Consider the following 26,198-nt stretch of genomic DNA (forward strand, 5'->3'; position numbering starts at 1 on the left):
GATGAGAATGAATGAGAAATATGGGAATTTTCCATGATATATACATGAAATGTATAGGCTTAAATTTAAAAAATGACTCCAAGCCCTGGCTGGCGTAGCTCAGTGGATTGAGCACGGGCTGGGAACCAAAGTGTCCCAGGTTCGATTCCCAGCCAGGGTACATTCCTGGGTTGCAGGCCAGAACCCCCAGCAACCGCACACTGATATGTCTCTCTCTCTGTCTCTCTCTCTCTCTCCCTCCCTCCCTTCCTTCTCTAAAAATAAATAAATAAAATCTTTAAAAAAAAAAAAAAAAAAAAAAAATGACTCCAGGTACTAAATCTTTGTGTATTCATAATTGTATGTTCGTAACTTTTAAAAATAACCCAATCACTATAAGTATTCTTTGGCACAAAGATTTTTTATTTTAAAATCTTTTTTTTTAGATTTTATTTATTTATTTTAGACAGAGGGGAAGGGAGAAAGAGAAGGAGAGAAACATGAATGTATGGTTGCCTCTCACATGCTCCCCACTGGAGACCTGACCTGGCCCACAACCCAGGCATGTGCTCTGACCAGGAATCAAACTCGCAACTCTTGTTTCGCAGGCCAGTACTCAATCCACTTAGCCACACCAGCCAGGGCAGATTTTTTATTTGATTTTATTTTTTTAACATTTTACTTATTTTTAGACAGAGGGGAAGGGAGGGAGATAGAGTGGGAGAGAAACATCTCACATGCACCCAACTGGGGACCCAGCCTACAACCCAAGCATGTGCCATGACTGGGAATTGAACCAGAGACCTTCCAGTTTGCAGGCCATTGCTCAATCCACTGAACCACACCAGCCAGGGCAGATTTTTATTTTAAATTTAGTGACGGACAGAAGACTAGTTCCTCAAAGTTCATATTATGAACAATATGCATTCAAGATAGTGTCAAACACTGCAAATGTGCCCTGACTGGCGTGGCTCAGTGGATTTAGTGTCATCTCACAAAGCAAAAGGTCACCAGTTCGATTCCTGGTCAGAGCACACGCCTGGATTATGGGCCAGGTGCCCAGTTGGGGGGGCTGGGGGTAATCAGCTGATCGATACCTCTCCCACACATTGATGTTTCCCTCCCTCTCTTTCTCCCTCCCTTACTCTGTATCTAAAACATAAATAAATAAAATCTTTAAAATAACAACAACAACAAAAAAAACCCACAGCAAATATGATGTCTGGTAAGGGACTTATATCCAAACTATATAAAGAATTCTCACAACTCAACAACCCAAAAAAAGGAAAATAACTCAATCTAGAAATAAGCAAAGGGTTTAAATAGCCTTTTCTCAAAACAAAGAAAATAATATATATATATGTACACACACACAAAGACAAAAACCATTGTGGGCGAGGATGTGGAGAGAAACTGGCACCCTCACACACTGTGGTGAAACTGTAAACGGGAACCGCGGCTTTGAAGTGTGGGAGTTCCTCAAAATGTTAAACGTAGGGTACCACATGACCAGCAATCCTACTCCTACATATATACTGAGGAGAACTGAAAACATATGTCCACACAAAAACTTACACGTGAATGTTCATAGCAGCATTATTCATAAGAGTCAAAATGTTGAAACAGCTCAAATGCACATCAACTGAAGAATGAATAAATAAAATTATGCGTATACTCATACAATGGAATACTAATCAACCATAAAAAAATGAAGCACTGATTACATGCTACAACATGGATGAACCTGGAAAACATGCTAAACGAAAGAAGCTAGGAACAGAGCACCACATGTGCTCCCATTGGTATGAGAGGTCCAGAATAGGGAAATCCATAGAGACGTATCTATCTGAGAGCTGCCAGGGGCAAGAGAGAAAGGAGGATAGGAATGCTGGCTGATGGGCACACGTTTCCTTTGAGGGGTGATGTTTTGAAATTAAAAGTAGTGATGGTTGTACAACTTCATGAATATATGAAAAAAGCACTAAATTATACATAACTTTAAAAGGGGGAATTATATATGTGAATTATTCATCAACAAAGCTGTTAATTTTTAAAAGTGTCAAACGATAGAAATAAAAATTCTGATAGTCATTGTGTTAAATAAGAACACTTAAAGTTTAGAACTAAGGTTACCCTTGTATATTAATTTGTTATGTTTTATTTAAGTTCATAAATGTTTTTAAGACTGTATGATCATATGCTATAAATCATAAAATAAACTGCTCAGTCTTTATCCTGCTGAAAAAGGATGCCTCAACTCAAATTTGAATTTCAAATTTTCCTTTATTCAGAGAAACCAAATCTGTAAAATAAAAACATTCAAATTCAAAGCCAAATTCAATCTTCCGTATCTGTCTGAGTCCAAATCTTCTAGTCCATCTAACTGTCTGCAGATGGTGCCCGCGAACAGCGGCCAGCAGCGGCCACACGCAGGCACAGCTGCGATTGTGCCTCACCTTCATGCACAGCTCCGCCTTGTCGAAGCCCATCAGCATGTTGATAATGTCGAACCCAGAGGTAGACTTATTCTTCTGATGCACTCCTCGGATGAGTGCGCACAAGGTCTGCAGAGACGAGAGAAAGGGTTCTTTCTAGAGGAAGTCTCAAACCAAAGGGCACTGGATCTGCAGCCTCACATTGCAACCTCACAACCTCCTCCTTGCACAGCTGACATTCAAGTGCTCTAATGCTTGGGCTCCAAAGCTTAGTCAGAGTCTTAACATGTGCAAAATCCAGAAATCAAAAGAGGAATAGCAACTAAAACTGCTGTCATCCTCTTTTTCTGTTGCTTTTTGGCCATCCTCTTTTTAAAATTGCACTGCAGACAAAGACTGGAAGGAGATATTCAAAAATAAAATACAGTTCTTGAGTTTGTGCCATAGGATGGATGAAACTTTCCTTTATTTAAAATTAATTTTAGTATTTACATTATAGTTTATCATTTTTATATATTTAATGACTACAAGTTATTTAAGTTCCTTTATGATAATGACCAATTGCTTCAACTCTTAAACTCATTACACTTCACTACTTACCAGCTGTGCCTGGACAAATTAACTTTTCAGTGCCTTAGTTTTCTCATCTATAAAATGGGAGTGATAATAACAGCACCCATCTCATTGGGATGTTGTGAGGACTAGGTGAATTAATACCGTACAGGACTAAGAACAGTCCCTGGAACTCCGTTAAAACCCCAGTAATAGTACCTGGGCCTTTGTTAATAATGTACTATATTTTTATTGGTTACCAAGTACCTTAATGTCAATTTATTTCCACTGAACTAAAAACAGTTTACAATTCATGCCCCCACAGTGAGCCACTACAATAACAGGAAGTACAATTTTGAACTTTCACTTTAACTTTCAGTGAGCCCCTACAACTGTGATGCTCAAAACGTGGAATTTACTGCACCAAAAGTTAATAAAGCCACAGGATAAACATAGTCCTTCTTTCTGGGGCATCAGCTCAAGAGGTAATTTCTACATTCTACAGATGAGAAAACTGGAGCTCACAAAGTGATCTAACTAGTAAGTTAGAAATTTAAACCCCATCAACCAAAACTCCCAACAAAATCCTTTGTGCTGTCTGTCTATCACTGCCCTAAGTCGGTCAATCACTGACGTGGGTGCTCAGCTCTCTACTGGCTACCCTTGGAGCTACTAGTCAATAAACTTTAGAAACTCTGCCCATCATTGGTTCAGTAAAAATTTACTTCTAGACTCTATTTGTCAGGCACTGTTCTGCACGCAAGGAACAAAGTACTGAATAAAACTATCAAAGTCTTTGTCCTCAGAAGCCTACAATGAGAGCTCAATGGTTGGCACGTAACAGTCGACCAAGAAATAATTGTGCAATGAACCTTCCTCATGATCATGCCACTCAGCATTAACAATAACGATTCTTAATGTTTTCAGAGTTACAGACCCTTTAGAGAATCTGATGAAAGCCCTCTCTCCAGGGAGATTATACATGTGCACATAAAGTATTGCACATAATTTCAGGGAGTTAAGAACCCTCTGAAACCTCAAGTTATGAACTCCTGAACTAGTGAGAAAATTTTATATTAAGAATGTCCTCTCATTTTTGCTGTAGGCTAAGCAAACTTGTCTCAGTTTCCTCCCTATCTCGTCCTTCCCTCAAGTAATAATAAGAATTCTGTCGAACAATCTGCCTTGGCACTAGGTCAGATTATACAAATGGACAAGATTACTACTTTAGGAGTCAATTCGTTTAACCAGGAAAATGACTAAGCAAACATGGCATAGATGTTTGATTACTTAAAGAAGTAAGAAAAAAAAAATCTCACACCTGAGGGCAATTCTAGGTTCCTCAGATCCCAACAGATGTGCTACAATTCCTTTCTCCTACCAAACAAGACTTCCCAGTTTCCCAGCTTGTACCTGCAATGCATTGACAACTCGAATTGGATGTTCCTCTCCCAGGGCCTGAATGCAGTGCTGAAATAAGCAATTAACGTTGTCCTTGATCTTCATTAACTCCTCACCATCAAGAGATTCCAGCTTGCCTTCTAGGTACTCTAAATTCACCTACCAAGGAAACAATAAGAGCCTGAGTTCACTTTTAGTATAGCTCCTAGAACTCATGAGAACGCAATCTCAGTTATCAGGAAAATCCACAGAAGCCACCAAATCTTACCTTCATGAGGAAGAGCTCCTCCCAAAATCGAGGGCTGCACTTACTAGGGTCCTCTGTCTGAAATCAGAAGACGAGGCGGGTTCAATCACCAAATTATTAAGAATACATTTGAAAGGGCCACTACACATAATCAACCTTTCAAAATTAACTTTTAGCTTGGTCATTATAAACTACTATAATGGGAAACAACAGTATTTTGGGATTTTTCTCCAAATGGAAGGCACTTTCCATGTATATATACATATTCCCTGAACCAAATATTATAATGGCTCAAAGAATCTTCCTCAAATCTTTCTCTTCTAGCAAGAAGTGAACCTAATCATCTGAGTAAGTCAGTCAAGTTATGTAAGTCCACATTGCATTTGTATGGGGCTCAATTTTCAAAGCCGAGTCACATACATGAAATACAACGACCCAGTGAGCTGAGTATGGTAGATATAACCATTATCCTCCTTTGAGGAAAGAGGGTCCACGAAGTTAAGTGACTGACACAAGTACAGGAGCCAGACCCAAACCATCTCAGTAATATCACCACGGTTTTCACAACATCCTGTGCTGACGGCTTCTACTTGCCCTCACATACATATTTAGTCCTCTGTACAGAGTTTTTAATATGCTCTTTCCTCAGTTAAGTTGGTCCCCAAAATTAGCAAAATTATTGTGCTAAAATCCAAAATTTCTTAGCAATAATTCTCCAACAGAAATTCTAGAAAGTCAAATGCTTCTGGTTAATGAATGAAATAGGAAAAACATAACCCCCACCCTCACTTTACAGGAAAAGTAACGACAAAAATCAGTTGGTCAACTGCCTGCTATAACCTTAAGTTGACCTTTTAAAATTACTACCAAGAACTAATGTCTTCATTAGATAAGAACTCCTGTTCTAGTAAGAAAATATTATATTGGGAATCTCTTCTGGATTTTTAAATGGAGGATGACACACAGAAGTAACATTTCCGGCCTCTCAAAAGGTCCTCATTTAGTATCTTTTTCTCAAGTCCTACTTCCCAGGACAGGTCACACTTTGGCCCTCACACTTCTGTAATACCATTTTGTTGTCAGTGTATGAAACTTGGGGGCCAGATGAGAAGGAGCTGTGGGGTTATGGTTAAAGAGGTGGGAGGATTAAGAAGTACAAATAGGTAGTTACAGAGTAGCCATGGGGATGTAAAGTACAGTGTAGGAAATGGAGTAGCCAAAGAACTGATAAGCATGACCCATGGACATGGACAATGGTGGGGACAACTGCAATAGCATAATCAATAAAATGTAATTTAAAAAAATAATTTAAAAAAAAGGAACTCCCCATTCTCAAAGCCCACTCAAGCAGGAATCATATGTATACCAAGCTTACTTAACATAGAAAGAGCCCTCACAGGATCCCAGTATCTGGTCATTTTCTCCGTATAACCAGCTGTACTGACCTGGGCAATTCTGTATTAGTTTTCTGCATGTCAAACTCTGCCTTTACGGTTTTGCCAAGAGTTAGATGTTTTTGTTTGACTGAATTATTTATCCTGGGCCATGTGGCACAGTGGAACAAGGGCTCTGGAGTCAGACCCTAGGGTGCAGATCACCTTCTAGTTGTGGTCTCGTTTTCTGATTTATAACATGGCCTTTTACAAGGCACATGTAAAAAACATGGCCCCCTTGCACCATTCTTATCAGAATTAAAGCTAATGCATTTAGTGATACATGTGGAGTAATGCCAGGCACATAGTAGAAATTCAATGTACAGTAACTCTTTTTATAGGTATTATTCTGTATCACATGTACTACTTATAACCAAGAGGCAAGTAAGTACCTCTGCAAGTCACCTAATCACTCTGACCTCTCCTGACAGGGTACACTTCACAGCACAGGCTCGAACCGTAACCAACGAGCAGTAGTGAAGGCCCCAAGAAATCTAACTGCTAATATTCCTCAGTTAACTCATATGGAGAATGAGGTAGTCTAACTAAGCAACTGTTCTGTCCACTAACAGCTTGAGATAGAATGTAACAGAGCATCTTTTTAAAATATCTGGTGCATAGAATTCTAGGTCCAAAAGGAACTTCAAGAGACATCTAGGATAGAGGGGTCCTTAAGTCAGATCATAAGGAAGACAAGTCTTAAAGATATTCAGAAAAGAAGCTTCCCCAGTCTTCCTTCCTCCTTTCAGTTGTTTCACCCAGCTCATGGCAACAATCTATATCAATTAATACAAAACCATAAGTTCTACTAGGAGAGAGTTTCACCCTCTGAAGAGCTGGGAGGTAGCAGGCAGAGATGAGGTTATCTTTCATTTCGGAACAAGAAACTAAGGAGTCAAGCCGCACAGAATATCAGGGCTTCAGGTCTTACCATGAAGATCTCGTCATACATCAGCACCACTTTTTCCTTCAGTGGTTTTTTGGAGGCTGAAGACTTCCGGAGCAAACCCCCCCGTTTCTCTACCTGTGCCATGGTTAGAGGACCTGTGAAAAGAAAGCATCAGTCAGTGCTAGAAATACTCTTCAAGATTCTGGAGACTCTATTGAAATATCTCTCGATGGGAAATTTTTTAGAAAGAAATTACACACAACCATGCTATAGATCTTGTGCATCTATCCAACACCCTCTCTCCTCACCAGGCAATTTCAAGGTTTAAGTCGTTGCTTGGCCTACAGCATAACACATTTTACATCCTTAAAGCATGCCAATGGCCATGGCTGGTGTGGCTCAGTTGGTTGGAGCATCGTCCCATAAACCAAAAAGTCACCAGTTCGATTCCTGGTCAGGGCACATGCCTAGGTTGTGGGTTTGGACCCCAGTCAGGGTGTATACAAGAGGCAACTGATCAATGTTTCTCTCCCTCTCTCTCTCCCTCCCTTTCCCTCTCTCTAAAATCAAGAAGCATGTCCTCAGGTAAGGATTTAAAAAAAAAAAAAAACGGGCCAGGGAATAAGGCTTAAAGCAGATCCAAAACCAAACAGGAAAGTGTAACTAGCTCCATCTGTAATAGGTCTGGCCATATATTTGAGGCTGATGAAAGGAAGGCTGCAAAGCACATAGTGCCCCAGACTAATGATGAAGTTAAATTTCAAGTATTGATCAAGCTTAGGACCATTAAGACAGGAAGTGTGCTGCAGACTGATGTGCTCCATTGATTTCCCCAAAGTGAGTAGGTTCTAGTCACTGCAAAGTACTTGGCCTTCACCGCCTCATAAATCACAATGCACTTTACTGTCTTCAGAAATTCCTCTGGAAAGAGACCCAGGGCAGAAAATATCAGTTAAAGGCCAACAATTACACTTGATTTCAAAATGACCAAATATGACAATATACTCCTTTTAAATTTAATTACATATGTGCCTATGTGTATACATATATATGCAACACTACTGCAGATCAAACTTCAATGTATTCTTCAATCCTATATAAAAGCAGTTCTGTGAATCAGGCTGAAATTTCCCCAGCTTGCTTCAAGGATCTCTCAATTTTTTAAGGGAGAACTTGAAATCCCACAGGTTTCCACTGTGGATTTGCACATATTCCCTCACTTCCCAGATTCTTCCTACCTGGAAGAGACCAAATTCCTGTCTGTCTCTTAAATTCTAGGCTCCACTTGTGAAACTTGATTTCAAACAATGGCAAACAGGAGGCTAGAGGGGAGCCTGGTTTTTACTTCAGATGAACCCAAAGCAGCAGAACAAAATTAATTTTGTTCACTAACTTTTGGAAAATATGCACTATCTTTCAAATCAAAATAAAAAGTTTGTTTAAGGAACAGATGCATCAACTTGCATAAAAGATTTTCATCTCAGACATTGTCTTTCTCTAATACATACAGCCAAAAAAGAGATTCACCTTTGAACACAAAAAAGCACAAAGCACAGAAAATTTTCCCAGCTAAACATCATGCATCTTTACCAAAGGGAATACATCTTATCCTTTTTCTATAAGCCCACCGCTCACCACTGACTGATTCTGAAAGGGGAGGGGGCCTGAAAAGTACTAGATCTGACTTAAAATTTTAGTAAGGACTCAAATTCCATTATGGTCCAGAGAAAACTGGAGGGAAAATAACAACAACAAAGAGAAGATTCTGTGGGCAATTTATGCTATATTGATCACGGCTTTGCCTTAAAGCATGAAATACAGCCTCTGTTCAAAACATTCCTGTCTTTTAAATAGGTTGTCAAGAGGAAGATGTCCTTATAGGGGAGAAAACAAATTGGAAATCAAGAGTATCCTATTAAACTAAATAAAAAGCAATGCAATTCTAAGCTTAGTGAGTCCAGTCTTTCATGTACTCAGCATCAGCCAGTTGATTAGCAGGAATAGTGGGAACCACAAGTTCCTGGATGTGAAAAGCACGTGATTACAAACATCCCCCTCTAAGGATTTATAATTGGTTACAGCTAATCAATGTCTATCCCAAATCTAATAAACTCCCTTTCTCTATTTCAGAATCAATACTTTCTAATAAGCAAAAGGGAGTAGGAGAGAAAAACAATTCCAATCCAAAGTACCAAATTTCCTAAGAAATTAAATTCTTTCCATCACTCTACTTCCACTTGGAGCAGGGGGAAAATTCAACCAAGGGCCTCCACTCATTACTCTCTGTCATCATCACAGGCAACTGAAATTTACCACCCACACTGTGGAAACCAACAACAGAAAGTCTCCTCCTCCTCCAGCACTTCTATCCATGAAACACAGCAAAGAAAGGATGGTATGTCTAGGGTAGTTGGCTGAGAGAAATGGAGAAATCTTACAGAAGCGCTTTTCTGGGGGGAGAGGGGAGGTCTCAGAAATTAAGCCTGTGCTCCTAAATTTGAAAGTAAAATATCTGACTGGTAGAGCAGTAAATCGCAGCACATCAGTATGTGAGTGCAGCCTGTTGACATCCTCACAGCGCCTTTTTCCTCTTTTACAACCCTCCCCTGTTGTAGAGAGAATCAGTATCAGCTACCGAGCAGCAAGGCGGAACGAAGTAACCAACCAGCAGAACCAAGACTACAACACAGGTTTCCCAACCAACTGGATGGCAGAGTAACAAGGGGATTGGACCAGACATATCATCTAGTGGCTCTCTCAGCATCCACGAAATCCCATAAACACATAGGGAGCACCTGCAATTATAAAGCACTGGTTTCGGCACTATAGGGTTACGAAGAGGAAACTCCAGACCTGATCCTCTGGGAGCTCACTATCTGTTGGCTGACACATAATAACTCACAGCACAAGGCAAATCATGAGAAATAAAGAGAGTAAAAGTACAAAGAAAATGCTACGGGACCACGAGGAAGGGAAAGAAGCACTCTATGACTACGACCTCTGTTGACTCTGGCTTTTAAATCCTTGTGGTGAAGAAGCAAATACAGCAAAGCCACAGTAATCCTACAGAAATGTCATCTTAGGCTTAATACAGTTTCTCAGAAATAAAACATACAAGGTGAAGCTTTTAAAGAGAATCAGGCAACTTTTCAGTACTAACTTCATTTACCACCAAATTTAGGAATGGCTCCAAATCCCCCCAACTCAATAGAAAATCAATGAGGTCTCTTATTCCTCAACCTCAGGGAGTGCTGGCCCCATGACCTGCAGTACAGCTTCTCTCTGAAAGATCCAAGTCATACAGCTTCTTAAGAACTATATCTTAAAACAATCGAGCCACATACTTCTTAAATGCAAATCTCTTCACATCCGCTACAGGGTAAAAAAGTCAAATAACAAGATTTTAAAACCTAAAGCCAACACTTTGAACATCTAATATGTAAGGAGTGTTAGTTACACTTATTTTATCATCTTTATGAGTACAATTATATACCAACCCTAGTATCAAAAATTAATTTAATAGAAATTCACTCTAATTCTGAGAGTTGCCATAGTTAATCTATCAAAAGTCTTGGGCTTTAGTCCCCATTCTTACACTCATTCTACAACCTTAAGTGTCCTTTCCCTCCCTGGGCTTCAGTTGGCCAACAATGTAAAAAGAAGCCATGGCAAGAAAGTGCAGAAAAGTAAATCCTTGCGTATGTTTGGTAGGAGGGTAAATTGGTACAGTCACTACAGAGATAGTATGAAGGTTCTTCAAAATATTAAAAACAGCCCCAGCTGGTGTGGCTGAGTGGACTGAGCACGGCCTGCAAACCAAAGGGTCGCTGGATCCACCCCCGGTCAGGGCATGTGCCTGGGTTGCAGCCGGGTCCCAGTAGAGGGCATGCAAGAGGCAACCACACATTGATGTTTCTCTTCCTCTCTTTCTCCTTCCCATGCCCTCTAAAAATAAATAAATAAAATCTTTTAAAAAATATTAAAAATAGAACTACCATAAGATCCAGCAATCCCACTTCTGGGTGTACATCTGAAGGAAATAAAATCACTATCGAGAAGAGATGTCTGCACCCCATGCACACTGCAGCATTACTCACAAGAGCCAAGACATGGAAACAACCCAAGTGCCCACAATGGACAAATGGATAAAGAAAATGTAGTATATATACAATGGAGAATTTTTCAACCATAAAAAAGGAAGTCCTGCCATTTGCAACAACATAGATGCCTCTTGAGGTCATTGTGCTAACCGAAATAAGTTGGACAGAGAAGGACAAAAACTATTATCTCAACTTATGCTCGGACTCTAAAAAAGTAGAACTCATAGAACAGAACAGGCTAGTTTTAGACTGGTGGTTGCCAGGGAGCAGGGAAAATGGAGAGATTCTGGTCAAAGGGTCCAAAGTTCCAATGATAAGATAAACAACTTTGAGATCTACTGTGCAGCATGGTGACCGTAGTTAACAATACTCTATTGTACACTTGACAGTTCCTAACAGAGTAGATCTTGAATATTCTCAGCACACACACACACAAAAAGGTATCTGTGTGAGGCGTTAACTAACCATATTACAGCAATTGTTTCACAACATGTAAGTTTATCAGGTCATTATATCACACACCTTGAAGTTACACAATGTGATATATCAACTATATCTCAATAAAGTTTAGGGGAAAACACATGGAACAGCTCTCTCCTATAGGCTTCCAAATTTAATGATTTGGGGTAAGTATCACACTTTCTTCACTGTTGAGGGAGGCTCCAAAACACTACTGTAGGTCAATGCTGAGATACACATCCTAAAACATTTTAGCCAGTATGTAAGAAGATGAGACGAGAGGGAAAAGGGGGAAAAAAAGAAGGGAGAAATAAGAGAAAATTAATAAAAATAAATGTGCCCATCATCTACAAAGAAAAAAAACATATGCACAAATCAGATAATCAGGTATATGACAAATATTTGCTGTCAAGTACTAAGCATACAGCAGTGAAAAAGACAGGTAGGATAGCTGCCACAGAGTTTTCATTCCAGCACAATGGAGAAAGGCAACAAACAAGTTGAGACAGGAGTAAGTATCTTAAAGACAAATTGTCTCAGAGGATATGTTAATAGGGAGATTAAAGTAGCCTCTATGAGAAGTGATACATGAGCTGAGATCAGAATAACAGGAAACAGCCACGTGAAATCTTGGAGAAAGTGTTCCAGATAGCAGGAAGGACAAGTGTAAAGGCTCCAAGAATTGAAAAGGCTTGGCCTGTTTGAGAAACCGAAATGCCAGGGTGCCTAGGCTGGAGTACTAAACAGTCCCTTTTCGAGATGGTCTTGTCCTGTCTACTGAAGTGGTGGTTTTGTATTTGTGTGAGTTTTTTTAATACATAAAGAGAATTCAAATGTCCATCAGAAGCAGAATGGGATAATTTAATAGTCATACAACAGAATACTACATAGAAACGGGTTGTTAGTTTGTACTCTTTTCACCTGAAAGAAAAGAGTACAAACTAACAACCCATTTATATGAAGTTCAATGAAGGCAAAATTAATCCACAGTAACAGAGGTCAGAATACCGGTTTGCCCTCAGTAAGGAGATGAGCGGGAAGAGCACAAGGAAGCCTCCTAAGGTGCCCAAATGCGCTCTATCTTGATCTGAGTGGAGGTCACACGAATGTGTACATGTGTAAAAAAATCAAGTTGTATACTGCACATTGTATCAGCCATTCTCCAATCTAAAAAAATGTGAATTCATGTACATATATAAATTTAATAGCACCCATGCAAGACACTAGAACAGAGGCTAGTAGAGACCCCAAATGAAACACTCAGGACACCAATTTAAAACGACAACAAAGAGTTAACACTTATTTAGCACTTACTATGTACCAGGCACTGTTCTAATCGCTTCATGTACATTAATCTGTTGTATCCTCACAACAAACCTATGATCAAGGAACTTTACAGTAAGAAAACTAAAGCATGAAGTAGCTTAAAAAAAACTCGCCAGCTGAAGTGAGAAAAGGAACTCAAACCCAGTCAGTCTTATGTTAGAGAACAGTTCCTGTTCTTAATCACCATGCTATACTCTCTCTAAAAGGCAGAGGAAGGAGCAGAAGTAGAGTAACATACCCATAAACAAAGCTGAGGATCTGCAGGGAAACTGTGCAGAGGCTACAGCTGAGTGAGGAGAAAGTATGTACTCATCAACCTCACAAACTTTGTAGTGTCTAGATATCTTGAGTTTCATCACTCTAATTTTGCTGGTGGGTAGAGATGCCATGATAGAAAGTGAAAGATAACTTTTATTGATGCATGCACATACACATATAAATATAAATAATGGTAAAGTGAAAAAGAGAGATAGACAAATGAATAGAATGGCAGAAATTTGGGGGAAAAAATGCAGAAGAATCTGAGTGCCTAGTCAAATTGATAGATGTATCCACCATGGTAACTGAAACAAAAAAAATGCTGAGCATAATCAATAAAATAATCCTTTTTTAAAAGCACACTCAATAAAATATATTTTTTAAAAAGAAAAGCCGAAATATATATACTGACCTTTTAATCTTTTTTAAGATTTTCATTATTTATTTATTTTTAAAGAGAAGGGAAAGGGAGGGAGAGAGGAAGTAAAACATCAATTGGTTGCCTCTCATACACCCCTACTGGAAACCTGGCCCACAACCCAGACATATGCCCTGACCGGGAATCAAACCAGCGACCTTTGATTCGCAGGCTGGCACTCAATCCACCGAGCTCCATCAGTCAGGGCTACACTGATCTTCACTACAGAATTTAATTGACATTATTTTAATTAAGCTTAGTCAGTGCTATAAGGATAATTCAGCACCAAAACTTGAAAATGAGTGGAAAGAGATACTAAAACAAGATAGAAAGGTGAAATGGAGGAGAGCCAGTCAAGTACATCGGTACAGCCTTCAGCTTGGGAGAATATGCTTGACCACTGTAGAGCTAATGACCACCTGTTTCAGAATCTCCTGGGGTATCTCCTGAAAATGTAGATTCCTAAGCCCCCTTCCCCACTACTGAACAGACGTTTTAAGTTATTGACTAGGGGTCTACATCTTTAAAAAACACCCCAGATCAGAGGTTCTTAACTGGGGCAATTTGCCTCCCAGGGGACATCAATGCCTAGAGATAATTTTGGCTGTCACAGCTAGGAGGAGAGACACTACTAACAGCTACTGGGTAGAGGCTAGAGATGTTGCTCAACATCCTACAAAGCACAAGACAGTCCCCACAACAAAGTCCCACAACAAATCCAGCCCAACGTGTCAAGAGAGCCAAGGCTGAAAAACCCTGCCCCAAGTATTTCTGGAGCTCACTGAAGTTTGAGAAGCACCCTCATCAAAGCCTTGAACCAGGCTTTGAAAGGAAAGGAGCACCTGAGCAGAGATAATTTTGAGAGAATGCATAAAACTTCCGTCATCTCTAGAAAAGGAACTGAAACAATCCTCACCTATGCCCCATCTCATTCTCCCTGTAGTAACTCACCAACCACATCCCCGTCCTTTAGGATCTTGGCCCCAGGTTGCCCACCTGTGAACTAACACTACAAAACACACTGACCACAGTAATCCACATTTCTAGTAAAGGAGATGAAAATCCTATCTACCCAGGAGTTGTGGCTGAATCAAATACCACCACCGTCTAACCATGCGCCATTCACATAATACACAAGAGGAAGCAATATATTTATAAAGCCAGAAATATTCTCCTATCCTGACTCTTCCTAAAAGTTCCCTAGTTCCTCTAGATGCAAGGTTTTTGTTGTTTTTAATCTTTGGGCACAAGTTATTTTTTTCCCTAAATTTTCTGCAATGTACACCGCGCTCCCTGGAGGTAATACCAGCAGTGTGAGCATTTAAGGGAACGCAGGGTATTCCTCCAAATCTCAACCCTTCATTTCTCAAACTAGTTCCTAATATGCCTCTTCATTCCTGAAGGCCCCAAGGACTTAGTTCACTTGCTAGTCCACATAATCTAGATTGGCCTTCTAAATTTAGTCCTGTCTGCCCTGGCTGGTATGGCTCACTAGGCTGAGTGCAAGCCTGCAAACTAAAAGGTTGCCAGTTCAATTCCCAGTCAAGGCACATGCCTGGGTTATGGGTTAGGTCCTTTTGGGGGCGGCGGAGGGGCATGTGAGAGACAACCACACATTAATGTTTCTCTCTTTCTCCCTCCCTTCCCCTTTGTCCAAAAATAAACAAACATCTTTTTTAAAAACTAAAAAAAAATAAAAATAAATACATACATACATACACAAATAAAATTTAGTCTTGTCTGAATCTGTATTTAATTCACTTTCCAAACATAGGTGTGGGCACTGTATTGTGTTGCTACTCCTCCACATGGTTCCTTGCCACAGCTTCTCCCATAGCGTGGAACACAGGTTCCCCAATCCCACCTTCCTGGCTGGCTCTCGAACAAGCAGACAACTCCTTTCCATTGAATGGGTTTTTAGTGCTAGTCACTCCAAGTCTTTTGTATCTTCCAAAAGGTGTAGGGACTGCTGCATTCTTGAACCACCTGTCTGAATTCCCTCCTTTATGGAGCGCTCCAGGACAGGCCACCATCCCTTATTTTACCACTTTTCTCTTTGTAATTCCTGGGGATGGAATTCATTACTTACTCTTTCAAAGCACAGCCTACCCCTCAGAGTGATATATAATAAATGACTGAGTATCAGCATATACATGGCACTGTTCTAAGTGTTTTAAATACACTGTATTTAATCCTTACAATAACCAGATGAAATAGGTACTATTACTCTAATTTTACAATGAGGGTTTTACTTTGCCCAAGGTAACACAACTAGTAAGTGGTAAGGCCACTCAATCTTTCTCTCTGACAGCCCTTCTCCCTACCAGAATATCCTATTAATGCAAAAACTCAGGTGTTGACTAGAAGAACATTCAAAATCCAGATTTAGGTAAAGTTCTATGTAAACTCCAAACTGACACCCATAATACCAACATTCCCACTTTATCCAAGAAAAGTCATTCAACTTAGGATGCTGTCTGACAAGCAGCACCCCTACTTTCCAGATGACCAGGACAGAGCAACCTGGTCAGTAAGTGCAGTGCATGAGCCACTACGGGGTGGCACCAGTATCTTGTGTGTGCTCTGGCCAGCGCTCACTTCAGAGGAGGTGGTTAGCCTATCCTTGCAAGTGGAAGTAATTCAGGGACTTTTCCAAGACTTAGCAACAAAAGGCAAAGCGCAGAATTTCCCTGTCTCTAGGTATCAGCTACTGTCTGTACCTGCTAAAGGCGAACTAGCTTCAGATAATTCAATCCAGTCTCGTCAGAATTGACCGAGTCTGCCTACTTTCACGAACTAATAATACAGATGAAGAGGTTTAAGTAAACATGACTACCTTAGGTTCCCCTTTCAAATTATTTTACACAAGAAGGAATGCACTTGCACCTTCAGGAGGAATCAACTTAAATTTGACAGGATTTCAGAAAACTCTGATTGAAAATCACATTCTTCTGACATCTTCCAGAATGAAAATCTGTTGTAAGATCCTCTTTTCAATGAGCAGCAGCCTCCTGTAAATTAATACTGTCTATCTCCTGCTCGGGCCCTGAACTTCCTCAAGCAGCACAACGTCACTCATGTGTTCTTCATTTCCTTTCCTATTGAACCATACAAGCCTCATGAATACCACCTAAGTACAAACTGAAAATTATAAAACAGACCCCCATAATCTTCTTAAAGAAAGCCCAGCCTTGGTTGGTGTGGCTCAGTGGATTGAGTGCTATCCTTCGAACCAAAAAGTCACCAGTTCAATTCCCAGGCAGGGCACATGCCTGGGTTGAGGGCCTGGTCCCCAGGTGAGGATGTGCAAGAGGCAGCTGATCGATGTACCTCTCACACATCAATGTTTCTCTCCCTCTCCTTCTCCCTCCCTTCCCCTCTCTCTAAAAATAAACAAAAATCTTTTTTTAAAAAAAGCCCAAAATGATAACTGCATCCTTGCAAATTAAATTGATTTCCTGCTAACTTAATAACCAACAACTATCAATACTTTGTATTACAGGCATAAGACAAAAAGGGGACCTAAAATTACTATGTTATGTCTTGGCTGGTATCGCTTGATTGAGCGCTCGCCTGTGAAACAAAGGGTCGCTGGTTCAATTCCCAGTCAGGGCATAGGGCTGGGTTGCGGGCCAGGTCCCCAGGAGGGAGCGTGCAACAGGCAACCACACATTGATGTTTCTCTCTCTCTCCTTTCCTTCCCCTCTGTGTAAAAATAAATAAATAAAATCACTTTAAAAGTTAAAGTAAAATAAAATTACTACGTTATGGTCCTCGCCTTGAGAACTCACTATTAAATGGAAGAAGTACATAATAAGAAGTACATACTTCTTATTTTTGGATTGTTTTTTAAATTTTTTATTGTATTTTTTCCATTACCATTTATCCACCTTAAACCCCTCTCCAGCAACCACCACATGGTTACCCAAGTCCATGAGTCCTTGCTCCCTTTTGCTCTCTGATAGTTCTTTATAAACAAACAAAATAAACATTCTTCCCCAGGACTTTTTTTCATATATGCCCTCACCTCCTCAGAGCTATTGCCAAGGTATTAAGCTCACCAAGCCTCTTTACTTCCAGCTGCCTGGTGTCTCCATGTGCACGTCCCACAAGCAACTCGATCTCAGCACACCAGACTATCACCCCTGCGCCTCTTTCCACAGCCACCCCAACTCTTTTTTTTTCCACATTTGGGGAAATCATAGGGCTCAGCACATCCAGAGTGCAATCAATAAGCCTCACCCTAGGAAAACCACCTTCTTGATCATGGCATCTCCCCTGCCAGGTAAGTATTCCAGTCCCAAATCGTAAAAATCTGCTCTACTTCTTCCAGGCCAGTGGAATTCCCATTCACCCAATCTTGCAAATGAGAGAACTTATCCCACTCTCTCTCTTCAGTCACTAAGTCCTGTTGCATCTATCTCCGAATTATCCATTTCCCCCTTCTTCATTCTTACTGCCACTCAGACTCTCAATCAATTGCAACCACTCCAATTAGTCTCACTGCCTCATTTCTCATTACTTTTAATTTTCACTTCCGTTACTCCCTAATGTAAAACGCACCTCCTGCCCTGGCCAGGTAACTCAGCTGGTTAGAGGGTCATCCCAATAGGCCAAGGTTGCAGGTTCAATCCCCTATCAGGGCACATACATACAAGAGTGTGTAAATGAGTGGAACAACAAATCGATGTTTCTCTCTCTGTCTCTCTCCCTCTTCCTCTCTCTCTTTCTAAAATCAGTAAACAGGGAGGGGGATAATGGTGGATAGAAGGGGAAGGGATTAGTCAAAGAACATGTATGAATGACCCATGGACGTGGACAACAGTGGGGAGTGGGGGCCAAGGGGCTGCGCTGGACAGAGGAGGGCAAAGGGGGAAAAACTGGGATAACTTACAGAATAACAGTTTTTTTAAAATTTAAATAAAATCCATAAATAAAAAATCAGAAAGAAAAAAGCACCCCGACAACTTCCCCACTACACATCCTGACTGGGACAAAGTTCGGACACTTCAGTGGCGTGTTATTTTTCTTCTTCCCATTTTCACCGTTTCTACGCACATACTGTTCTCTCCAGCTGAAATGCCATTCCTTATCTGCGCTAGCTCCTACTCATCCTCATCACCCAACTCAAGTTATCTCCCCCTCGTGAAGGCTTCTCTGATTCTCCCAGGCAATGGCTATATAGTCCCTTCATTCTGTATAAATTCCTCTATAAGGACATGTACCACATGGCACTACAATTTTCATAACTACATCTTTTTGATGTCCTTGAGGAAAGATACTCATATTTCTAACCCCAGTGCCAGGTACCTTGCAAGTGCTCAATAAATGCATACTGAAGAAACAGTTCACCTTCATATATCCTGAATCAATTGATTTGGCTCTTTTCCCCAAATATTATGGATTCTTAAACCTGATTTTATGTGAAATTTTCAAGTTGCTTTGTTTTTAAAAACAAAAGCCAAGTTTATTAGCTCATTTATTTGCATTTGAAGTAGTCCTCGATGACATCCTTTGCCTGAGACTCTTTGCCATAGTCCCTAACTGCCTCACAACTGCAACCAACCACCTGATGGGGTTTTCCCACTCTGCTGATCTTGCAGAGGCCTACCCATTCCCCTAGCTTCTTACTGTCAACCTTAATTAGGCTGATTTGGTGTTCAGCACTGAGGGCCTCCACCAACTTGATAGACAGGCTCATCACAGTTGGATGCAAACACACAAAGGTGGGCTTGGCGCTAAACTAACTAAGGCTCGAGCAGCTTCCATTCCACGCCCTGGGCCATCATGGACGAGGGCAGTCTTCAGCACTTCTTGTAAAGCAGTTTTGACGTCCACCACACCTCCAGCAGCAATGCCTTCCTCGGCCACAGCCCCTGCAGTGGGTTAGGCGTAGAATCGAAATCTTGACTGCACTCAAGCCTCTGCCTCCGCACAATTCCACGGGCCACCTCCGCGGCGGCAGGGAAAGAGCGAAATTTCAACTTTTGTAACAACTTCTCTGAGCTGTTAAGGGTTTTTTATTATCATTATACAATGTTGAACAAATGAATGAACTATAATGCTTAAACGGCCAGGGAAAACGCCTTGAAGGCTCCGGTATTCACTAAAAGAATGGTAAATCCGCCTTTACATTCCTAATAAGGAGGATCCACCTTTCTCTAGACTGATTATCCGAGAGGTCTTCACAAAGGAAGTACTGTGCACACAAATCCAACGCAAGGCACACCCAAATAATTCCAGCTCACTTGTGCTAAAGGCAGGTACACAAACCGTATTTGCCCCGGTTTACAAAGTCCCTGAGAGCTCAGAATAGCAAAGAAACAGCTCTCACTCAGCTCAAAACTTTTTCTGTAGAGGAATAACCGGGAAGGGTCTAATGATCAAGAAATATTTATTTGAGCCTGACCCAAATTTCTACTTTCCCCATTCTGCAGAGGCAGCACTCCACAGCTTCTGAGAGCTCTCCTTCCCAAGGGAACTACTTTATTCCTCACACTTGCCTGGGAACAGGTTCCTTTCCCAGGTTCATACCAAGTAACCCAGAGAAAACACGGTTGCTTCACTGATTCTGTGCGAAGGGTAGGCTGAAGCCAGCCAGTCACAGACTAAAAAGAGAGGCATGATGGAGCCTTTCGGGACACCTGAAGACTCGGGGCAGGCCGGCCTTCCCCTAGCCGTTCTCAGATGTCTTCTGCCAAGCCTTCAGCCCCAGGGCCAGGCTGGGCTGAAGGCCACCCAGGGACCGGAACAATCTGGGAGTGTAGACAGCTTTAGGGGTCAGGGTTGGCCCCCGTGTTGAAGTCAAAGGTCAGCGCCTAGGCTGCCGGGAGGGCCCAACAGGAACCAAGAGGGACGTGCCCGGCACCGGATGTTCCCCGGGCCTCGCCTCTAGACAAGCAAGCCTCTTCTCGCTCCGCTCCGCTCCGCCGCCCCGGGCCCAGCCTCAGCCCGCCTCAGCAGCTGTCCTCCCTCCCTCTCCCCCGCCCCTCGTCACCCCGGTCGTCCCCAAAGCGAGCTCAGGCCCCGCCCCCAGAGCCGCCTCTGGGCCAAGGCCTAGTACGGCAGGACCCGCAGGGGTTGGCCAGGATAGGACACGGGCCTGGGCCGGCGCCGCTTACCGAGCCCCAGGTTCGTCCTCCACCACCCGCGCAGCTCTCGGGGCGCTGGCTCCCGACGCCACCGACGCCGCAGCTGCTCCGGGCTTACGGCTCCACTCCCGACCTCCCCCGGCCCTTCCCCAGGCCCACAGTACCCCGCTGGGTCCTAAAACCCGCCGCTTGATAGGTTTGTCCACGCCCTGAGGCTGGCTCAGACCACGACTCCCAGCAAGCATCACAAAGACAACAACTCCCGAAATGCACCGCGGAAAAGAAATTAGTAAATGAAACATCTATTAAGTATCTACTGGATGCAAGCTGCAATAGCAATGCTGTTAATTATGGCAGCCTCTGAACTCGGCAAGTCCACTTCTACGAATAAATGTATCTTCAAAGGTATATATTTCCAAGCTGTTTATGACAACTTTGTAAGTGAAAGATTGGAAACAAACCCATTCATTTAATGAGTTACCGTGTACCTACTCAGTGCAAAGAACCGTATAAGTCTGTGTTAACTTGGCAAATAACCTGAGTCTGTTTTCTTGTGCAAAATGGAAGATTCAAAAACATGTGCTGGGCGTTGACTTCAGCGACTTTATGGAACTCGAACAGATACTTTGGAGCCATTGGCTTACTGGTAATGGCTCAAGCCATGAGAAGGGACGGAATGGCCTAGGAAGAACGTTAAAAGAAAAATACGATCAAGATAGATTTAAGCACATACATTTAAAAGATGGTGGAGGAAAATGAACCAGCAGCAAATAAAATTCTGAAGATAGCAGCATTATCTAGAAAAGAGGAAGATAGAGTAAAAAGACACTGTGGAAACCACAGGAGGGATTTTCAGGTAAGCAGTGGTTTGAAGAATGAATGGAAGAAAAGACAATGGAGGCAGCAAAAACTTGACTGGAAGGAAAGGGAGAGGGAGCAGTGAGAAGATGAGGATGAAAGAGTGACTTGTAAGCCAGGACAGATAGGAGTGTTTTTATGTTGAGAGCAAGAGGACAGAAGGAAGCTGATGAAGCAGAAATGGATGCAGGTTCTCTGGGAATTTGTGGGTAAAGAAAGGGAGAGGCAGGCCTCAGAAAGAGCACTGGACTTGGAGGGAGGAAGAATACCACATCACCTGAGAAGGCAGCCAGAGATGGAAAGGACCCCTACATATCAACTTGTATGTGTTGCCGGAGAAGTTCCACACAGACTCAGTGCTTCTAAAGTATGTTTTAATTTTGTGTTCTAGCAAGCTGTTAGTTTGGGTGATGAACTGTTGATAAAGTAAAGTGTTTTGGTGCATTGACTCTGGACTCACGTTGCCTGTGGTTGAAAGCCCATCTCTGCCTCTACTACTGTGTGATCTTGGTCAATTTACTTAATATCTTTCTGTACTTTATTTTCCATATCTGTAAAAGGGGCTTGTTGTATGGAAATATTAGCTATTGTAATTATTTTCCACTAAATTGTCACCTCCATGAGGTTGAGGGTTTTTATTTTGTTCAGGGCTGTGTACTCAGAGTAGGTGCTCAGTTGGTTGGAGCATCGTCCCATACACAGAAAAGTTGCAGGTTCAATTCCGGTCAGGGCATATGCCACAGTGGTGAATTCCATCACGGGTTGGGGAACCTATGTGGAGCAATCAATCGATGTCTCTCTTTCTTGCCCCTTCTTCCTCTCTCTCCCTCTCCTTCCTCTCTCTACAAAAAAAAAAAAAAAAAAAAAAAAAAAAATCAATGAAAAAAAATGTCTTCGGGTGAGGATTAAAAAAAAACATCAACTTCATGAATAAATGAGTGAATAATTTGGGGTGAGAGAGTCTGCAAGGGAAAGTAAGCTCTAGGGAAGGATGCTTTCAGCGGGATCGGAATTCCCAATTCTTAAGTCAGTCTCTGGCCACTCCTCGGCTTCGCTTCCGGGTGCCTGGAGCAGCGTCCCTACATCCCTGCAGTGAGACTGTCCCTAGAGATAGCGAAATCAGAGACGCGGAGACCTGCGAGCTCCAAGCTCGTAGCTCTTCCCGGGCCTGGCTCCCGTGGCTCCTCCCCCAGCGAGCTTTGTCGCGCAGGCGGGGCACTAACAGGGCCAGCCCAGAGCAGGAGGGGCGGGGTGGAGCCGACTCTCAGGCCCAGCCTCAGCCCACTTCTTCACCTCCGACGGAAGTCAGCTCCACTCTCGACCTCCTTGGAGAACCCCGGACCGTAGCCAGCCCCCGCCCCACGGGGCGGCGGGGCCCCAGCGTAACCGGGAGCGGGCGGCACCATGAAGCGTGTGGCGACTCTGCGCCTGCTCTCGGACCTGAGCAACTTCGGCGGCGCGGCCCGGCTCCGGGAGTTTCTGGCTGCAGACCCAGCCATCCGAGTCCGCTACAGCCCGGACGGCCGCCACCTGCTGCTGCTGCGACCCCCGGGGTCGCCAGCCCCGCAGCTGCTGCTCGCAGTGCGTGGACCCGGCGAGGAGCTGGAGCGCGCCTGGCCGCCGGACCACCCCTCACCTCTAGACGCCTTCTTCCTGCCATGGCCCGTGCGACCAGCGCTGGTCTTGGTGTGGGAGAGTGGCCTGGCGGAGGTGTGGGGCGCGGGCGTGGGGCCTGACTGGCGACTGCTTCAGAGTACCGAGCTGTGTACGGGCGGTGCATCCCGTGTGGTTGCCGTGGCGGCGCCTCGAGGCCGCCTGGTGTGGTGCGAGGAGCGACGTGCTGATGCTGAGGGCCCTCTACAGCCTCCCTCAGCCGCTTTCAGCCACTACGTGAGCGTCAGAACCCTGGAGCCCAGCGGGGAGGCCGGCACCAATCTGGGCCGCACACACATCCTGCTACACCACTGCCCCTCTTTCAGGCTACTGGCCTCTCGCAAGGACCTCTTCCTGGTGCCCACCGCCACCACCTGGCCTGGCGTGGACCACATTCTGCTCATCTGGAGCCCAGGAAAGGGTAAGTTGATGGTGGCTGCCCCAAGTCTTCGCCTCTCCTACAGTAAGAGCCTGAATCCTGGACGAGGGGACACATGGGACTTCCGGACCCTGCTTCGAGGCCTTCCTGGGCTGTTGTCCCCTAGGCCACCATTGACTGTACATACCTGGGCCCCAACTCCCCACGGCCTGCTGTTGCTTGACTTCAGGGGCACTGTGAGCCTGGTGCAGTCCCATGGTGGTACCCGGACTGTGGGCACGCTGCAGGAAGCACCTGGAGGCCTGGCAGGGTCTGCAGCACTGGGAACATTTCATGGTACTCTGGCCTGTGTGCTGGGCTCCACACTGGAACTGTTGGACATGGGCAGTGGGCAGCTGCTGGAGAGGAAGGTCCTCAGTACAGACCGAGTACATTTGCTTGAACCCCCAGCCCCTGGCACAGAAGTTGAGAAGATGGAGACACGAGGAGGTCTGCGTCTGCTTTCAGCCTTGGGTCTGTTTCAAGTTGGGTGGGAAGCCCCACAGGGCCTAGAGCTGCCTTCAGCTGGAGATCTGGTGTTTGAGGAAGCCTGCGAGTACTACCAGCGGCGGAGCCTGCGGGGTGCCCAGCTCACCCCAGAGGAACTGAGACAGAGCAGCATATTCCGGGCGCCTCAGGCCCTGGCCTCCATCCTTCAGGGCCATGTGTCCCCATCTACACTATTGACGACATTGAGGGCCGAGCTCCGGGATTACCGGGGTTTAGAGCAACTCAAAGCCCAGCTGGTGGCTGGGGATGATGAGGAGGCTGGCTGGACTGAGCTGGCAGAGCAGGAAGTGGCACGCCTGCTAAGGACCGAGCTGATGGGAGACCAGCTGGCCCAGCTGAACACCATTTTCCAAGCCCTTCCTACAGCAGCCTGGGGTGCCATCCTCAGGGCCCTGCAGCTCCAACCAGATGGCAATGGCAGGTTGAGGTCCCAAGCTCCTCCTGATGTGTGGAAGAAGGTACTAGGGGGTACAGCAGTTGGAAAAGAACTCCCCAACGGGGTACTACCCCTCTTTGAACTACTATGCCAGTGCCTCTGCCAGCTGGAACCACGATGGTTGCCACCCTTTGTAGAATTGGCGCAGCAGCAGGGTGGGCCTGGCTGGGGGGCAGGGGGCCCAGGGCTCCCCCTTTATCGCCGAGCCCTGGCAGTACTAGGCGAGGAGGGGACCAGGCCTGAGGCACTGGAGCTAGAGCTGCTTTTGGGCAGTGGGCGGCCCAAAGCTGTGCTCCAGGCTGTGGAGCAGCTGGTGCAAAAGGAGCAGTGGGAGCGGGCTCTAGAGGCTGGCCTGGCCCTTGGCCCCTCCAGCCCCCTTCTTCGAAGTGAGATCTTCAAACTGCTATTGGCCGAATTTGCCAGGCACCGCCGGCTTGATGCTCATCTCCGCCTCCTCTGCCGCCTGTGCCCACCAGAACTAGCTCCAGCCGAGCTCCTGCTTCTACTGCGGACACACCTCCCAGATGAGTCGAAGCCCCCCACCCCATTCCCTGAGCCTGGAGCAGAGCCCCCTCTCACTGTGGGCTTGGTCAGAGCTCTGCTGGAGCAGGCGGGGACTCAAGGACGGCCCACAGGCCCAGTTCTAAGTCTATATGAAGACATCCTCTGGGACCCAGTCACTCCACCCCCTGCCCCACCTCGGGGACCTATGACTACCCTACAGGCATCAGACCATGCAGCTCCAGTGGCCTGGGCTCCGTCTGGACAGGGCCTCTTTGTGACTGACACAGGCTGAAAATCATTTCTGTGAGCAGGGAAGGGGGCCTGGTGGTTGGAGAGGGCCAGGATGGGGCCTGTGTGTGCAATACTCCTCTCTTCTGGAGCAATGTTGAAATACATGGGTATGCTAAATACTGTGGTACAGTAAATATGTTCGGTCTTTATCCTCAGGTTTTTGTCCTGGTACAGAGCTCTCCTAAAACCCTTGGACTTTCCTGAGTGATAGGAATGTCTTTTGTTATTCATAATGAACCCCTTTAGTTCCCACCAGCCTCAATGCAAATGAGGATGTGGCTCCCAGCCTCTAGATGGGGCTAGGGCTTACCAGAAAGAGCAAGTAATGAGAGGGTTGGAACTTTCGACCCCATCCCCTACCTCCTGGGAAGAGAGAGCTTGAACTCTATGATAACGCCAGAACAAGGAAAGTTGAGGAGCTCCTAGGTTGGTGAACACGTCAGGGTGCTAAGAGGGTGGATGACTTCCAGAGAGGGCATGGAAGCTGCAGGCCCACAACCCACCACCCCATGCCTCATCCTGCACCTCTCTTCCACCTGGCTTTTCCTGAGTTGTATTCTTTGCAATAAACCTGTAAACAGAAGTAAAATACTTTCCAGAGTTCTGTGAGTCATTCTAGCGAATTATCAAATCAATGTATAGCGTGGGAATCCCCAGTTTTATAGCCAGTCAATCAGAAGTGCCAGTAGCTTGCAGCTGGCATTTCAAAAAAATCTATATCATTTTATTTTTATTTATTTTTTGTGTGACCAGCACTTGAAATGGGGGCAGTCTTACGGAACCGAGCCCTTAACCTGTGGGGTCTGAACTAACTCCAGGTACTTAGTGTCAGAATTGAATTGACTTGCAGGACAACCGCCGGTGTCCACGGAGAATCGGTGCTGGTGTCGCAAAGCACTCCAGAAGTACATACTCGGCTTGTGTGTTTTTGAACAGCTAA

The 26,198-nt window shown here is 44.1% G+C and overlaps 2 protein-coding genes and 2 pseudogenes across 3 annotated transcripts in view; 1 reads left to right on the forward strand and 3 right to left on the reverse strand.

Annotated features, from left to right (window-relative positions):
* Positions 1-20,799, reverse strand: part of ARMH3 (armadillo like helical domain containing 3) — a 186,528-nt gene extending 165,729 nt beyond the window's left edge. Inside the window, exons 1-5 of one of the 2 annotated variants that reach the window (XR_004903474.1) lie at positions 20,619-20,799; positions 6,979-7,091; positions 4,636-4,692; positions 4,380-4,526; positions 2,436-2,543 (exon numbers count right to left, since the gene is read on the reverse strand). Coding sequence is in view for 1 of the 2 variants with exons in the window: in XM_028511632.1 (XP_028367433.1) it covers positions 2,436-2,543; positions 4,380-4,526; positions 4,636-4,692; positions 6,979-7,080 (414 nt within the window). In the remaining variant the exon portion in view is untranslated. The remainder of the gene's footprint in view (positions 1-2,435; positions 2,544-4,379; positions 4,527-4,635; positions 4,693-6,978; positions 7,092-20,618) is intronic. The other variant, XM_028511632.1, reaches the window with a different exon arrangement.
* LOC114498370 lies at positions 17,663-17,790 on the reverse strand (annotated as a pseudogene).
* On the reverse strand, positions 18,432-20,833 carry LOC114497049 (annotated as a pseudogene).
* A 1,781-nt stretch (positions 20,834-22,614) lies between these two features.
* HPS6 (HPS6 biogenesis of lysosomal organelles complex 2 subunit 3) lies at positions 22,615-25,846 on the forward strand. The gene has a single exon (XM_028511631.2). The coding sequence runs from the start codon at positions 22,851-22,853 to the stop codon at positions 25,257-25,259; it is 2,409 nt and encodes an 802-aa protein (XP_028367432.1). The 5' UTR covers positions 22,615-22,850; the 3' UTR covers positions 25,260-25,846.
* The last annotated feature ends 352 nt before the right edge of the window (positions 25,847-26,198 follow it).

Source organism: Phyllostomus discolor, chromosome 5 (genome assembly GCF_004126475.2).
Source record: "Phyllostomus discolor isolate MPI-MPIP mPhyDis1 chromosome 5, mPhyDis1.pri.v3, whole genome shotgun sequence".
Taxonomy (NCBI): Eukaryota; Metazoa; Chordata; class Mammalia; order Chiroptera; family Phyllostomidae; genus Phyllostomus; species Phyllostomus discolor.

Excerpts from the sequence above, each read along its gene's own strand:
- HPS6 (XM_028511631.2), top strand. The coding sequence starts at position 22,851 with ATGAAGCGTGTGGCGACTCTGCGCCTGCTCTCGGACCTGAGCAACTTC.